Genomic DNA, 18,548 nt, shown 5'->3' with positions numbered 1-18,548 from the left:
TTCCATCCTTGTTTTTTGAACATGTATATCATATTATCCCATAAGGTTTCAGGGGCTCAACAATAAGAACATAAGAACTAGGAGCAGGAGTAGGCCATCTGGCCCCTCGAGCCTGCTCCGCCATTCAATAAGATCATGGCTGATCTTTTCGTGGACTCAGCTCCACTTACCCGCCCGCTCACCATAACCCTTGATTCCTTTACTGTTCAAAAATTTATCTATCCTTGCCTTAAAAACATTCAATGAGGTAGCCTCAACTGCTTCACTGGGCAGGGAATTCCACAGATTCACAACCCTTTGTGGGAAGAAGTTTCTCCTCAACTCAGTCCTAAATCTGCTCCCCCTTATTTTGAGGCCATGCCCACTAGTTCTAGTTTCACCCGCCAGTGGAAACAAGTTCCCTGCTTCTATCTTATCTGTTCCCTTCATAATCTTATATGTTTCTATAAGATCTCCCCTCATTCTTCTGAATTCCAATGAGTATAGCCCCAGTCTACTCAGTTTCTCCTCATAAGCCAACCCTCTCAACTCCGGAATCAACCTAGTGAGTCTCCTCTGCACCCCCTCCAGTGCCAGTATATCATTTCTCAAGTAAGGAGACCGAAACTGTACACAGTACTCCAGGTGTGGCCTCACCAGCACCTTATACAGCTGCAACATAATCTTGCTGTTTTTAAACTCCATCCCTCTGGCAATGAAGGACAAAATTCCATTTGCCTTCATAATTACCTGCTGCATCTGCAAACCAACTCCTTGTGATTCCTGCACAAGGACACCCAGGTCCCTCTGCGCAGCAGCATGCTGCAATTTTTTACCATTTAAATAATAGTCTATTTTGCTGTTATTCCTACCAAAATGGATGACCTCACATTTACCAACATTGTACTCCATCTGCCAGACCCTTGCCCACTCACTTAGACTATCTATATCCCTTTGCAGACTTTCAGCGTCCTCTGCACACTTTGCTCTTCCATCCATCTTAGTGTCATCTCCAAATTTTGACATACTACACTTGGTCCCCAACTCCAAATCATCTATGTAAATTGTAAACAATTGCGGTCCCAACACTGATCCCTAAGGCACACCACTAGTCACTGATTGCCAACCAGAAAAACACCCATTTACCCCCACTCTTTACTTTCTGTTAGTTAACCAATCCTCTATCCATGCTAATACATTACCCATAACACTGTGCACCTTTATCTTATGTAGCAGTCTTTGGTGCGGCACCTTGTCAAATGCCTTCTGGAAACCAGATACACCACATCCACAAGTTCCCCATTGTCCACTGCGCATGTAATGTCCTCAAAGAATTCCACCAAATTAGTCAAACATGACCTGCCCTTCATGAACCCATGCTGCGTCTTACCAATGGGACAATTTATATCCAGATATCTCGCTATTTCTTCCATGATGATAGATTCAAGCATTTTCCCTACTACAAAAGTTAAGCTAACCGGCCTATAGTTAGTTACCTGTCTTTTATCTACCTCCTTTTTTAAACAGTGGCGTCACATTTGCTGTTTTCCAATCTGCGGGAACCACCCCAGAGTCCAGCAAATTTTGGTAAATTACCACTAGTGCATTTGCTATTTCTCCCGCCATCTCTTTTAGTACCCTGAGATGCATTCCATCAGGACCAAGAGACTTGTCTACCTTTAGCCCCATTAACTTGCCCAACACTACCTCTTTCGTGATAATGATAGTTTCTAGGTTCTCACCTGCCATAGCCTTCCTGTCATCAATTTTTGGCATGTAGATACTGAGAGGTTGTTTCCCCTTGTGGGAGAGTCTAGGACAGAATGCATAATCTCAGAGTACAGGTCGGCCATTTAAGACAGAGATGAGGAGGAATGACTTCTCTGAGGGTACTGATTCTGTGGAATTCTTTACCAGAGAGGGCTGTAGAAGCTAGGTCATTTAGTATGTTCAAGGTTAAGATAAACAGGTTTTTAATCAGTCAGGAAACCAAGGGTTATGGGACTAAAGTGGCAATGTGGAGCTGAGGATGATTAGATCAGTCATGATCTTATTGAACAATGGAGCAGACTCGATAGGCTGAATGGCTACTTATGCTCTTACGTCTTATTCGAATGGATAAAGTCCCCGATTTTCCAAGTCTTTGTTTGTACCTGGTTACTGTTAAGGTCCCAGATCAGAACCCCAAAGTATATTATGAAGCAAGGTTAGACCCAAACATTTATTCTATTTGGCATAAACGTGAGGAAAGGATGCTTTGCTCCAGGAGTAAATCCACTGACAAATTAAGGATCTTGTATCAAAACAAGCTTTTTTCGTAACACAATTTAAGTATAACTCGAACAAAATTAAGCAGCTTAACTCTTAACAGTTGAACAATCTTTAAACATGAAAAGAAACAAATCTAGTTTCTAACATCACTATTTCAGTTCTAAATAAGCAACATTCTTCTTAGACTTAAAACCCACTTCAAATGTAGTTTTTAAAGTTTATTTATTGGTGTCACAAGTAGGCTTAACACTGCAATGAAGCTACCTTGAAAATCCCTCAGTCACCACACTCAGGCGCCTGCTCGGGTACACTGATGAAGAATTTACCATGGCCAATGCACCTAACCAGCATGTCTTTCAGACTGTGGGAAGAAACTGGAGCACATGGAGGAAACCCACGCAGACATGGTGAGAACTCTGCACAGTGACCCAAGTCAGGAATTGAACCCAGATTCCTGGCGCTGTGAGGCAGCAATGCTAACCACCGTGCCACCCCTATAGTTAGCAATCACAAATATGCTTGCTATAGACAGCCTTGGAGTTTTCAGATATAGAGCTTTCAGAAGCCTGCAAAATTCTTTTAACATCAACCAAACTCCAACTCCTTTCTTTCCCTGCTACAGATCCAGAACTGCACATAAACCACAACATCATATAATTAACCCTGTCAATCACTCAAATTCCAGGAGAATTTAAGTAAATAAAAGTACATTAACTCTACTTAACATATCTACTGGTAAGGTTGAAATGAGTAATTATTCTGGTCTCCCAGCACCTGAGCCGTATTCCTTCCATATATACTGACTACCTGTAGAAAAAATCTGAACTTTAAAAATCACACTATATTTCTATGCTTTTGTCACAGTTACCATAGGCAATTACGTGTGAAATAACTGAAGATTTCACATCTCAGGATTAACAATCTGGAATTATCACAATATCCACTTGAAATAATATAATTTACCCATTGTACACTTCTAATCTGTTCAACAAACTTAAAAAGTTAACATTTCATTTATTTCTGGCGAGGTTGCAATTTATGAGGTGTACAGTATTAAATTATGCAGGATAGGCACTATTTTTGTGAGTTGCCAATGTTGACCTCTGATGCAATACACAAGGTTCTTTGAATGTGGTGCATTATTTAGAAACTGAAACACACAAAAAACACAAAGTTGTGACTTTTCTAGCAAAATCAGCACGTGGGTGGCAATCAATGAAACTTGTGAAATGAACACTGTGACACAGATTTTTTTTCCTGCACGGTTTTTCAATTGTCAGATCTGCTTGCATGGACAATAATGTCTCTAGCCTTTTTAAATAAGTGTTTCCAACTCCAATATTGCCAAGACATCTGCTTACAGGAGGACAGATACAAGTCATATTGTGTATGTTGTGACAGTCAAATATCCACACGATTGATTTTCACATCAGGGTGGGACACATGTACAAAATGCAATAGGCATGAGGTACTTACTCTTTTATTATCTCTTGAATATGGCTGCATCTGTCAACAGTGCCAAAAGAGGTGTAGTATTGAATATGTCACCAGTCATAGATTGATGTGGGATCTATGTTGTATATGATGCAGAAAGCAGAGATTTTGTTCCTGTCAGCATCAAGTTCAGAGCTTTATGCTCTCACAAGTAGCTCCTAGACCTTTTTTCTCATGTACCCTTATTAGGATTTACCAATGTTTTGCATACCCCACTCTGCAGTTTCATTTTTAACTACACCATTAATGAACATGTTTTGTAACTCATTATAATTACACATTACAGGTAAATATATGTCTAAAATAACTTCTACTGCCACTTAACAGCCCCTCTTCTAAAACTTCCTCCTCTCCAAGCTCAGTTACTCAGCAGCCTCTCTTCCCAAACCCCTTACTCTCTGTACTCATTTGTGAGAAAGCTCCAAATATTTGGCCAAAGCCAAGCAAGCCACGAGTACCCAGCAACCCACTGAACTGTGGGTCAGGCAGCCACTTCTGAAACTCAGACAGTGTTTTGGTCAACTGCTGCTGTTCTCACACCACTGCACTAAGCTTGTGTGCTGCCACTCACCTTCCCACTGCTTGCTGCTCCTCCAATCACAGGTTGTTTCTCTCTTGCACTTGCTGCGAATAAGCACACTAGTGTGATGCACAAATGCAGGTACTAGTTTACCTTATTCCAGATTTATTGAATTAAAATTCCCCAGTCACCACAGTGGGATTTGAACTCATAACTCTAGGTCAAAAGTCTGGTAACATGACCAGTATGCTGCTATTCAAAACTCAACTGTTACCTAATTGACTCAATCTTGCTGCAAGAGGAAATAGCACATGAGGCCATTAAGAGGTAGGCTACTCAATGGGGAACCTGAAATACCTCTTGTCCCACAAGAAGCAGATTATAGGAAGAGCAATCTGGACTTGCTGCGAGCGATCCTAAGGAGTGCTTAACCATTCTTATTTCTTTCTTAGCTTTTCTCCTCTGGAGACTGATCATAGTCATATGAGACATATTCTATTCTGGAAAGCCAATTGGTGAAGGATGATACTGGACCGAATCTTTACTCAGACTTACAGAAATGTTATTCAAGCCAAGATCGTGTGAACAAGTTAAATGGTGTGATATAGTAAAAGCTAACAAACAGGAAGATTTGCCACTAATAACCTTGATGACAATGAGTAACTGAAAGCTAGCCGTTTTGATTTTAGAAACATAGAAAAACTACAGCACAAACAGGCCCTTCGGCCCACAAGTTGTGCCGAACACATCCCTACCTTCTAGACCTACCTGTAACCCTCCATCCTATTAAGCTCCATGTACTCATCCAGGAGTCTCTTAAAAGACCCTATTGAGTTCGCCTCCACCACCACTGACGGCAGCCGATTCCACTCGCCCACCACCCTCTGTGTGAAAAACTTACCCCTAACATCTCCCCTGTACCTACCCCCCAGCACCTTAAACCTGTGTCCTCTCGTAGCAGACATTTCCACCCTGGGAAAAAGCCTCAGAGTCCACCTGATCTATGCCTCTCAACATCTTATACACCTCTATTAGGTCTCCTCTCATCCGTCGTCTCTCCAAGGAGAAAAGACCGAGCTCCCTCAGCCTATCCTCATAAGGCATGCCACTCAATCCAGGCAACATCCTTGTAAATCTCCTCTGCACCCTTTCAATCTTTTCCACATACTTCCGATAGTGAGGCGACCAGAACTGAGCACAGTACTCCAAGTGGGGTCTGACAAGGGTCTTATATAGCTGCATAATTATCCCCGGACTCCTAAACTCAATCCCTCGATTGATAAAGGCCAGCACACCATATGCCTTCTTATCCACCTCCTCCACCTGCGGGGCTGATTTTAGAGTCCTATGGACCCGGACCCCAAGGTCCTTCTGATCCTCTACAGTACGAAGAGTCTTTCCTTTTATATTGTACTCCTTCATCCCATTTGACCTACCAAAATGGACCACGACGCATTTATCTGGGTTGAAGTCCATCTGCCACTTCTCCGCCCAGTCTTGCATCCTATCTATGTCCCTCTGTAACTTCTGACATCCCTCCAGACTATCCACAACCCCACCAACCTTCGTGTCGTCGGCAAACTTACCAACCCATCCCTCCGCTTCCTCATCCAGGTCATTTACAAAAATGACAAACAGCAAGGGTCCCAGAACAGATCCCTGGGGCACACCACTGGTGACCGACCTCCATTTAGAAAAACACCCATCTATACCCACTCTCTGCCTCCTTTGGGCAAGCCAGTTCTGGATCCACCGGGCAGCAGCCCCTTGGATCCCATGCCCTCTCACTTTTTCGAGAAGCCTTGCATGGGGGACCTTATCGAACGCCTTGCTAAAATCCATATAAACCACATCTACCGCCTTCCCTTCGTCAATGTGTTTAGTCACATTTTCGAAGAACTCCACCAGGCTCGTAAGGCACGATCTGCCCTTGACAAAGCCATGCTGAGTATTCTTGAGCATACTAAACCTCTCTAAATGCTCATATATCCTGTCCCTCAGGATCTTCTCCATCAGTTTACCAACCACTGAGGTTAGACTCACCAGTCGGTAATTACCTGGGCAATCCCTATTCCCCTTCTTGAAAATAGGAACCACATCCGCAATCCTCCGGCACCTCTCCCGTCTCCATCGACGATGCAAAGATCATCGCCAGAGGCTCTGCAATCTCTTCCCTTGCCTCCCACAGTAACCTGGGGTATATCCCATCCGGACCCGGCTACATATCTATCCTGATGCCATTCAAAGATTCCAGCACAACCTCTTTCTTAAAGTCCACATACTCAATCCTTTCAGTCCACCGCACACCCGCAGTACATCCACCCAGGTCCTTCTCCTCTGTGAAAACCGAGGCAAAATACTCATTAAGCACCTCTGCCATTTCTACTGGTTCCGTACAGACTTTCCCGCCTTCACCTTTTATAGGCCCTATTCCGTCACGTCTCATCCTTTTACTCTTCACATATTTATAGAACGCCTTAGGGTTCTCCTTAATCCTATCTGCCAGGGCCTTCTCGTGACCCCTTCTGGCTCTCCTGATTTCCTTCTTTAGTCCCTTCCTACAAGCCGTATAAATCCCTATCTTCGCCAAGCTCTCTGAGCCTTTTGTACGCTTTCCTTTTCTTCTCGACTAGGTCCCGCACAGCTTTCGTGCACCATGGTTCCTTTAACCGACCAACACCTCCCTGTCTGCTCGGAACGTTGTCCTGTAGAACTCTAGACAGACATTCCTCGAAAAACTGCCACCTCTCTTCAGTACATTTCCCTGAGAATACTTCCTTCCAATTTACTCCTCTAATTTGCTAATGTCTCCATATTTCCCCTTACTCCATATAAACACTTTCCGAGCTTGCCTGATCTCCTCTCTTTCAAATGCAAGCCTAACCAAGTTTCTGACCCCATATCCTCTTTCACAAAGATCATCTCTATCCACCCCCATTCCACTGTCCATCTACCTTGCTTATCACTGCTGAAAACCTCATTCGCAGAATCACCTATTTTAATGCTTGCCTGGACAGCCTCCTGTCCTCACATCCCCATGAAATTAAAACTCATCCAAAATTCAGCGACTGTATCTATTCCACAACCAGTCCGCATTGAACTGCCAGTACCCTCAACAATTCAAATTTTAAATTTTCATCCTTGTATTAAATTTTCATGAATTGCCCCCCTCCCGAATGTTGCAACTTCGTCATCAAGCTCTCCAACCGCCTACACCATGCCTTCCCATCCACTCCACCAATGAACTCCATTCCTCTGAATCTGGCCTCTTATGATTGCCCATTTACCATTACTCCACCATTGCTGGCTGCAGCTTCACCTCTCTATGCTTCATGATCTGTAAATTACCCCTAAACTTCTCCACCTTTAAGACACTGCTATAACCCACAATTTTCATCAGGCTTTTTCCCATTGCTGCAGATATCTTAGATTTTGAAATCAGAAACTATTTATTTGATTTTGCTCTTTTAAGTGCTTGGAGACTTTTTGCTGTGTTAAAGAATCTGTACAAATACATATTGTTTGAAAGTGAATGTGACCAAGGTTGCATAATATGTATAATTTTGTCACTGACATTTCCAATGTTTCTCCAAATTTAACTGTAATCTCCATGATATCAAAAAGGTATTTGGCTGATTGTGTGGCTCTGAGTTACAAGAAGCACAATTCCAAGTTGGTCATATTGTTCACAGCTGAACACTTCGGGTTTTTTTAATGGCCTTGTAATGCTGCTCTATTATTGTATCGAAGTCCCACGTCCCCCCCCCTGTTGTAAGTGCCCTTTTACAATGTTCTATTTTTGGAAAATTACTGTATGTATGGTTAGTTGACATCACAAGCTTTCCTCATCTGTTATTTCTCACCACAGGATACACATGTACAATTATCCTCCTGTATTTAAAGGCACTTCTACAGTGTGGCAGCGCAGTTCAGGTCCTGGGGTTTGATCCCAAAATCACTGTCTTGACATGGTTCTTATTTTTGCATTGAAATAGGAAATTTTCAAAGATATGCCAAACAACATATGGCTAAAATGGAACCGAAACTAGTGACTCTTGATACCCCAGAGAAGTTCAGTCCTGCTGAGGGTTTGCACAGTCCATTAGGAACTTGGAAACAGGAGTGGACTATTCAGCTCCACAAGCCTATTCTGCCATTCATTCACTATTGATCTACATCTTAACTTCACCTATCCACTTTGGTTCCATGATCCTTAATACCCTTACCTAACAGAAATCAGTTTCAGAATTTTAAATAACCTTACCACAGTTGTGTGTGTTCCAGATCCTTAACAGTTCTTTGGAGAGAGTGTTCCAGATTTCCACCACCTTTTGTATTAAGAAGTGTTTCCTGAGGCAAAGGCAGCAATGGTGAAGGTGGCTGAGAAGGCAACATTTTTAATGGGAAAGCTTGCCTACCTATCACAGAATAATTTATACCCTTGGCACCCAAAGACATACAGCAAGTATAATGACTTCAAAAAGTAAAGAACCATTGAATCAGAGGAAATGAAATGTTAGTCAGAACTCAGATGATCCGTTACAATGGTGAGTTTACCACAATATAACAGGCAATCATGCTTATTATTATTGGAATTTTTACATTTCTCATTTAGTATACATCATGAAAAATAAACTATTGAAAGTTGATGAATATTTAAGGAGGTTTGTAAACTTTAAGTAATGTTTTTCGGCAGGATATACCTTAAAACTGTCAGCCAGTTCACATTGCCCTCCTCGCACTAAAATAAAAACCAAACTGCTGGAAAATCTCAGCAGGTCTGGCAGCATCTGTGTAGAGAGAAACATTGTTAATATTTTGAGTCAGTAAATTACTCTTCTTTGGAGCTAGAGGGAGAAATGTGATGGATTTGCACTACTGTTAGCTCAGCACAAAATCACAGTTTCTGGGGCCAATAGCACACAGAATTGCTGCCTACACATTAAACCCTGCTGTGGCTTTTAGTCTTTAATGTATCATTTGCATTAATCATTAACCAGAAACTGTTTAGTCTGTGATACCGAACCAACTTAACAAAAAAGATATTTCCATATATGTCTGTACCTACAATTCCCCATGTACTGAACCCTAAATCTGAATGGTTCAGACACAGCCTTAGAAATCATAGAAACCCTACAGTGCAGAAGGAGGCCATTCGGCCCATCGAGTCTGCACCGACCACAATCCCACCCAGGCCCTACCCCCACATATTTAGCCTCTAATCCCGCTAACCTACGCATCTCAGGACTCTAAGGGGCAATTTTTAACCTGGCCAATCAACCTAACCCGCACATCTTTGGACTGTGGGAGGAAACCGGAGCACCCGGAGGAAACCCACGCAGACACGAGGAGAATGTGCAAACTCCACACAGACAGTGACCCGAGCCGGGAATCGAACCTGGGACCCTGGAGCTGTGAAACACAGTAAGAAGTCTCACAACACCAGGTTAAAGTCCAACAGGTTTATTTGGTAGCAAATACCATAAGCTTTCGGAGCAATGCTCCTTCGTCAGATGGAGTGGTCTCTGTTCTCAAACAGGGCACAGACACAGAAATCAAATTACAGAATACTGATTAGAATGCAAATCTCTACAGCCAGCCAGGTCTTAAATGCACAGACAATGTGGGTGGAGGGAGCATTCAACACAGGTTAAAGAGATGTGTATTGTCTCCAGACAGTACAGCTTGTGAAATTGTGCAAGTCCAGGAGTCAAGCTGTGGGGGTTACTGATAATGTGACATAAATCCAACATCCCGGTTTAGACCGTCCTCATGTGTGCGGAACTTGGCTATCAGTTTCTGCTCAGTGACTCTGCGCTGTCGTGTGTCGTGAAGGCCGCCTTGGAGGACGCTTACCTGAAGATCCAAGGCTGAATGCCCGTGACTGCTGAAGTGCTCCCCCACAGGAAGAGAACAGTCTTGCCTGGTGATTGTCGAGCGGTGTTCATTCATCCGTTGTCGTAGCGTCTGCATGGTTTCCCCAATGTACCATGCCTCGGGACATCCTTTCTTGCAGCGTATCAGGTAGACAACGTTGGCCGAGTTGCAAGAGTAGGTACCATGTACCTGGTAGATGGTGTTCTCACGTGAGATGATGGCATCCGTGTTGATGATCCGGCACGTGGATCTGTGAAGCAGCAGTGCTAACCACTGTGCTACCGTGCCGCCCCTTGGCATTGTCTCACAGGGAGGAAGGAAAATTGGTTGACAAATCAGTCAGGTTATTTCCATATAACCCTAGCTATATTGCCAGAAAGCTATCAGCAAGCCCCCTGCCCACTTGCCAGAAATGATGCATCAAATAAAATAATACACAACACAAAGAAAATAGATTTTCCTCATAGAAAAACATATTTAAAAGAATACATGACAGTTTTGCTGTCGTACATAACGAATACATAACGAATTTCTGGAAATCAAGGTGATGCTAAATCATTAATGTTACTTTACAAACTGCTTCATGATAATGACAGAGTAAATACCACATCCTTTTCAGTTGCATAAAAATGTTGGTGCAGTAAAACCCAGAGTCTCAGGAATAGAACCATTACTTCATGACAAAGTTGGATCTCAGTAGATGTTGGTAACAACTTCTTTATGAAAAGTCCCATCTTAGCTCTGGAGAAAATATAACTCTAATGAATAAATCATCTTTCATTTATGCCTGATGCTCGAGGGTTGATATCTTAATACAAGTGTGACTAGCTTAAAAGATAAAGCAAATTAAAACTAGATGAAGAAATTGAGAAATATGCCAAGCATAGAAGGAACACGAGAGACTAAGTTCATAGAAATCATAGAAACCCTACAGTACAGAAAGAGGCCATTCGGCCCATCGAGTCTGCACCAACCACAATCCCACCCAGGCCCTACCCCTATATCCCTACATATTTTACCCACTAATCCCTCTAACCTATGCATCTCAGGACACTAAGGGGCAATTTTAGCATGGCCAATCAACCTAACCCGCACATCTTTGGATGTGTTAAAATGGGTCAGACGAAAGAATTTTGATGGTTTTAAAAAGGGAATTGCAAAGGAGCCAGACAAGTACCAAAACACCAAATGTTGCCAGATTGGGTGCTTGTCTGACATCCAGTCTGGGATGACCTGCAATTTGTAACTAAACTTGGAGACTGGAGTCATCATCTCCAGCACTCTAAACAAATTCCATACCCATACTAATTACTCCATCCTTCTCCCCAGCTATTACCTCAGACTGATTGCTTGCAACCGAAGCATCCAATTGGAATCCAAGATGAGCTTCTGTTCTACAGGTTTCTTATAAGATCATTTAAAAAGGGGTCAGCTGTGGAAGGGAATCTTGTGTTTGAGAATGAACAAAAAGAGATAGTGTTTAATTTGTGAACTGCAGAAATTGATGCAACTCAGTGCACTATTAGGCACAGCCACACCACCAATTTACCACCCAAGATAAATGACACTCACTTTAAATGTACACAAAATCAATAATAATATTGAACATACCGTAATCTTTCAAATTAAAGCCTCACGATGTAAGGCTTAGCAGTCCCATACAAAATCCAGCCAAGAGTCCTCGAATTTTACCAACGAATTAAATAATCGATTTTTTTTATTTCAAAACTCAAGACACAAGTTATTAAAGAGAATGCATCTATATGGATATAGGTGATTAATGGAGAGAAGGGAGAGTAGAGCTAAATAAAAAGATATGGGTAGTTGTATTCCCATTAGAGGTCTGTACAAGGATCTTGTTTAGTCCCTGATCTATACATAATTAACCTAATCCATGCAAGCATGTGATGTGTTCTGTTATGCATTTGTATTTATTCCTATTGGTTAACTGAAGCGATGCACCAGAAATGATGGCGTAGACCTAGTGCAGGAAACAAAGCGAGACGCAACAGCCATGGAAGAGATCACACACAATTAATAAAACTCTGTTCATTTTTAACCAAAGTCTGTCCCACATATCACATCTCCAACACACAACAAAAACTCACGATGCCGACTACAGATATGCATTTGTTAGCTACTCGAAAGAAATTAACCGAGGAAAAGTAAAAAGAAAACTTTCACACGCGCTACGGAGACTAATGGGCTAGATGAACGTGAGTAAATAATACCCTGCAAGCAGATTACAGAGCTGGCTGTGATAAATAAGAGCCTGAAGCTCAATTAGGGAGCACGAAAGACATTACAGTCAAACTGAAAATAAAAGACAGGAGCCAAGTGAAATGTTTCAAAGCAAGGTCTGTACCATATGCTTTTAAGCCAAAGTCGGGGGCTGACTTGGCGTAACCTGTGAAGACCTGGAACCTGTCATGCCTATTGTTCCAGTCATCAAGAAAGATGGATCTGTAAGGATTTGTGGACTTTAAGGTCACCATAAATCCAGTGTTACATGCTGAACAGTACCCATTATCTCACATTGAAGACCTGATTGCAGGATTGGCAGGTGGCCAAAATTTCAGCAAAATTGATCTGAACCAGGCATACAGATGAATGTGGACAAGAAATCACAGGACCTTCTGACAAGCGTGACACAAAGTCTTGTTCCAGTAACAAAGTTTGCCATTTGGTATCACATCTGCTCCTGCATTGTTTCATAGAGCTATGGATCAGCTCTTGTGTGGGCTGAGTGGAATCCAGTGCTATCTGGATGACTTCCTAGTTACTGTAAAGGATGAAGAGGAACATATGCAAAACTTGGATGCCACTCTCCAGAGGTTGGAAGACTATGATCTGAGAGTCCGTAAGGACAAGTGTGAATTCTTGCAATCCTCCACTGAGTATTTGGGACATGTGATAGATGGCACTGGTCTTCACACATCTCCTTCTAAGGTTAAGGCCATTACAGAGGTGCCTGTACCTCAGAATATTTACCAGTTATGGAAGATTTGTCCCTTGGCAACAATTTTGAAACCATTGCATAACCTCTTGTGCCAGAATAAGTCGTGGAAGTGGTCAGATCAATGGAATGCCTTCAGGCAAGCCAAAGAGGCATTACTTATGTCTGAAGCTCTCACACACTTTGATCCTACTTTAGCCATACAGTTAGCATGTGATGGATCTCCTTATGGTGTAGTAGTCTCCCATGTCATGCCATCAGGTGAAGAAATAAGTATTGCTTTTGCTTCTTGAACCTTGAGCAAAGCTGAAACGAACTATATCCAGATTGAATGGTGGAGCCTGATGCATATTCATAAAGACACCAGCAAAGCCTCATAGTTAAAAGAGCTAACTCTATCAAGCTAAGGACTGTGGAAGCAGCAAAGAATTGGATGTGCAGCCACGGAATAAACACGGGAACTAATTGAACTTTGGCTGTTACTATGTCTTGAACAAGAGTGATTGAACACAGATCCCTGTGTCTCATGTTTCTGAGAAGAATTATGACCCTCTCACAGAGGCACGACTCAGTATTCATGACCAAAAAGACTGCGATTTTGATTAATGCCTGTCCTTGGAGTATGTGACTGAAAGCATGATTAGTACCAGCAGGATCTCTTTAAGGAGAGAGACATTGGCAGCAGTAACCCTGGATTAACTACTGCAGAAGCAAGACCCTGATTCTTGGACCCGGAGACAAAAAGAAATCTGATCAACTCACCTTGCCCATGGATAGCATCTCTAAGCTCAATTTGAGAGTTTGGATATTTTGTGAAGTTGTGATACCTTTTGAATACTTGTGCATAGAATGGAGTAGGTCAAAGGTTAGTTACTTTGTGTGTAACAAAGTCAGAGGTTAAATACTTGGTGTATGACATGGTGTATAACCTATATGCCTCGGCCTTTTGGCTAAGATCAAGTGTAGTATCGACATGCTGTGCTTGGTTGAAGTCATTAGGTTACATTTTAGCTTCATTTGAAGCAATTTTTAAAAGCGGCATCTCGGCCTTTTGGCCAAGATGCAAATGAGATCAAGCCTTGGAGGAGGAGCTATGCCTACTCCAATCAGCTTGGATCATGTAGATCAAGCCCAAGACAGGAGGTGAGAGCCCTGTCTTGTCAGCTTGGATTGGGAATGTCTCAACTTGAGACTCTGAATTGGACTTGATTTGATTGAATTGGAACAACCACAAAAGAAAACATATATGCTTGGTGTAATTTTGTTGCAACTTGGTATATTACAAGAATTCAAGGGTTTGAATATTTGTCCACAGTGTCAGTTGACCCAAATTTGAGGGCAACAATGGGAAGCATTAGGGATCATTTTTGGAGTAAAGAAATTCCATCAGTTCCTGTATGGAAGAGGGTTTACGTTGTTGATGGACCATTGTCCACTCACTAACATTTTTGGATCACACACGAATTCTGTCTTTTGCAGCAAGTAGAATGTAAAGACAGGCTTTGCTTTTGTCTGCACATACACCATTAAATACCGACAATCAAGTCTACATTGTAACGCGGATGGACTTTCAAGATTGCCACTACCATACAGTTCTTCAGATTGCTCAAAGGGGAATATCTTCTACTTTGAATAAGTAGACAACATACCTGTCACTTCTAGGCAAGTGAGAAAACACAAATGGAGCGATCCTGTGCTCTCAGAAGTGATGAATATAGTTTTTACGTTGAAAGACTTTAGAACTAACACCCAACCTGAAAGCCCACTACACAGTAGATTGCTATCAGTATAGACAGGATGTCTTCTATGGAGACTCAATGATCATTCCATCACCACCGAGAAAGAGGGTATTAGACAGGCTAAATGACGGCCGTTGCAATATCATACACGAGAGAAATAGCAGGGCAGATAAGATTGAAACTGCTCTAATTTTTAAAAAACTTTATCTTTCAGGCAGATGATCTTATTTACTTCCTTTCAAAATCCCTGTCTACATATTCCCAGCTTCTAGTCCACTTACAACACACTGAATATGATTGCTCAGACCAAACTGCTGACCATCTTCCACGGTGATCCATTCCACCTGGACTCCACTTTCTCCACATAATTCCAATTCGTTCCCACACTTGCATCAAACATATTTATGAAAAATGTCCCTAGTTATGCAAGTAATGTTTTCTCCCCATGTGTTAGTCTGTAAACAATACATCTCAAAAACTAAATTCTTAATAAAAACGTTTTTTAAAGTATTGTTTTACAAAATATAACCAGGTAGGGAAAAGCCTCCAAAGTTGTGCAACTGTAATAATGTTGAGTTAACACAGCGTGGCAGCAGTATACACACGACTGAATACCCTTTTCACTTCTTATTTATGAATATAGCATAGTTTTGCACCAAGTTAAAGCTAATCATTTACATCTTTAATTTCTTCCCCTCAAACATTGAAAGTACACTTGAGAACATTACTTTTCATCTTTATTTCCTCAGATGTGGACTATCATAACTATACCTCTTCAAAATGTATTTTGATACATATTGCTCTGGCCTGAGGCAATTTATCATCCTATGAAGATACTGTTTTTAGACTTTCAACTTTCCAGATTACAATTTCTTTCCATCTTGCAAAGTGTGTCTAAGTGCAAGCTATCCTTTTGTGTGTTGCTGCTCTGAGGCCTTGTTTCCTTTCATATTGGTAGATAGTCCGCCACCTGTCAAAATAATTCTTTAGGCAGTGTCACAGGCTTTTTAATTTAACCTTACTATTGCTACCAATTTTAATTTAGCCAAGGGATTTCGTTGGCATAGAAGCAAATTACTGTGTATACTGGAATCTGAAACAAAAACAGAAAATGATGGAAAATCTCAGCAGGTCTGACAGCATCTGTGGAGAGAACGGAGTTAATGTTTTGAGTCTGTATGACCCTTTTTTTTTAGTAATTCAGCATAATAACCCCATCATTGTGGCAGTCCCCACTTCTGAATTTATTATTTTCCTGGTTGTTTTCATAGGCGTGTGATGACTCAAGGTCAATATGATCCATTTATTTTTTTTAAAAAGTAGCTTTTGTTGCTGTTGTAAATACCGATAACTTTCTCTAAAGCCTTAGCCCTTTTAGTTTCAACTCAGGTTTGCGTCAGTGGACAAGTATCCTTCTGCCTTGTTGAACTTGACTTTTGCTTCATAAACATCTATAGCAAACATTTCACGGCCTTCATCTTACTGCACTTCTCTGTTAACTTTGCCCATTGGCCCATTTTTAAAGGCAACTTTTGTTTCTTGGTTTTCTGCCAGTTTCCTCCTTAAAAGGTTAACATCCCAGTGCTCCCTGTGTGATCTTCATTCACCTTTATACCTTAGAAACGAAGTGGTCCTTCTGAACTTTCAATCACCACCAAAGCTCTTTCAATTAATCTTTCCTTCATTACTTCCTTATGTCTAATTTCATTAATGCTGTACTATTTATAACATTTGGAATAGTGATCTCTGAAGTCTACCTCCCATTTTCAAATTTACCTGGTTACAGGATTGCTGCTGCCCCATTTATTAAAAAACAGTTCTATTGGAATTTGTAACATTAATGTAATCCAATATCAACTAACTTGACACCTGTGCATCCCAATGCTTTTCAAAGTTTGTAGTAGTTTCCATAGTGGCTGACCGGACATGTTTTTAATTGAACTTAAAAATAGGACTTAAAAAATTGAGACAGAACATACAGGTTTGACTTTACAGAAGTTTATTATGAAAGTAATTTAAAAAGAAAATGCTTTAGATTCAACAAAAGGTAGCAAAAGCTATTCTGATAAATCAAAGCAACTCCTGAGGGAGGAGATGTACTATGTAAAAAAAGATGCAATTCCTTCTACTTAAATAGATTGGAAAAACGTATTAAATCGCATCAATAACTTAAAACCAGTAACTTAAAAGTTTTGAATTCTTTGCACTAAATAGCAGAAAGCAGACTTTCCAATCTTAATGCCAGCATCAAGATATTTTATGCAATGCAGAGCAAGAAATAACCACCAAGGCCACTAACATCCATTCCGAACACACTGTACAGCTGTCAGGGTCCAGGGCACTGTCAGAATTCATTTGGCCACTCTTCACGTGCCCAGCACATGATGTATTTAAAGCAGTGCATATTCTGTCAGCCCAAACCACATCCTATAGTCAGGGTTAAATATTTTACTTATTAACAGAACACAAGTGTGCCAGGAGTGGCATAAAATAAAAATAATTACATTGTTGGTGTTGGATTTTTAAAAATACTGCACATCAACTGGTTTACTTTTAAAAAAGGTTAAAATCAATTAAAGGTAGACTTTACCAATTTATCTCTGAAGCTTAATTTGGAAAATGAATAGGGCAAGCCAAACTGAACGTTTTTCACGTTGGACAGTCTCCTGCTCCCCAACCTTCTGCTGACTACTTTTGCTTTTATCTTACATTTAAAAAATTTTGCTCTAGTAAAATGAACGGCTTCCTTATGTGGCTATCTCTTAACAGGATACAAAAATCAAAGCTAAAAATTGCTAGTAAGCAAACAATGCATTTCCTCTGTGCTTAAGAAAAGCAAAAGCGAACGGATGTAGAATTAAGGCCCTTAACCTCTACCAGCCCAGAATTTATTACAAAAAACAGAAAATAGAATCTCTGGGTTTCCTGTCACTTAAAAAAATTAATTTAACAGCAACATATTTTGACCTAATTAAGTGATACTTTTTTCCTGCATTTTTGGTTAAACCACCAATGGTGAGAAGTGGAGACAAACAAAACATAAAAGGGCTATGTAAAAATTAATCAAAAACAGAATAAAAAATACAGCTTGCATAGAAAACAGTCACACAGATTGCTACCGGCTACATGCATACAACAAAAAATGCGGATACTGTAACATGGACATAGTGCAATCCCTGGCAGTTTGTGCTGAATAGGGCATCCAAAGGCCTAGGGCTGTGGGGACAGGACAAATATTTCTTGTTCCGTGCCAAAGCATCTCCACTTCCTTAAAACCTGGGTCTCACTGAAAAGCTGCTTGATCCCCACACAGTGACCCACGGCGAGTCTGCTCCGAGCACATTTAACGTAGCTTGAGCTCATCTCCGCTCCCCAGATTGGAGCCGGGACTGGGGTCCTGTCTGCGTTGCTAATAGTGAGAAATAAAATAATTAGATGATCAGAAGGGAGACAAATATCCAGGTTACAACATGGAGAAAATTTTCAATTAAATTGAAATAAAAGTTCAAAATATTCTCTGCTGAGGTTAACGCAACCCACCAACTCCCTCCTATTCTCTACAGGAAAGATCAACTATGGAGTCAATTACTAATGTAAAGATTCAAATTATAATTGCTACAATATTTATTACACCCTTAGGTAAATTCCATCATAACTGGCACTTTTGTACTACAGCATACTTTGCTTGGGTCCCTTACAATGGTTTACTCCA

General features: G+C 41.1%; 1 protein-coding gene across 3 annotated transcripts in view; it reads right to left on the bottom strand.

Annotated features, from left to right (window-relative positions):
- Positions 1-16,821: 16,821 nt before the first annotated feature.
- Positions 16,822-18,548, bottom strand: part of cbfb (core-binding factor subunit beta) — a 95,097-nt gene continuing 93,370 nt past the window's right edge. For all 3 annotated transcript variants that reach the window (XM_078211069.1, XM_078211067.1, XM_078211068.1), the window contains exon 6: positions 16,822-18,245. In XM_078211069.1, the coding sequence (XP_078067195.1) occupies positions 18,196-18,245 (50 nt within the window). In that variant the 3' untranslated portion in view covers positions 16,822-18,195. The remainder of the gene's footprint in view (positions 18,246-18,548) is intronic.

The sequence above is a fragment of the Mustelus asterias genome, chromosome 4 (genome assembly GCF_964213995.1).
Source record: "Mustelus asterias chromosome 4, sMusAst1.hap1.1, whole genome shotgun sequence".
Taxonomy (NCBI): Eukaryota; Metazoa; Chordata; class Chondrichthyes; order Carcharhiniformes; family Triakidae; genus Mustelus; species Mustelus asterias.
The sequence above is the reverse complement of the archived record's forward strand: the minus strand, read 5'-3'. Positions and strand labels throughout refer to the sequence as shown.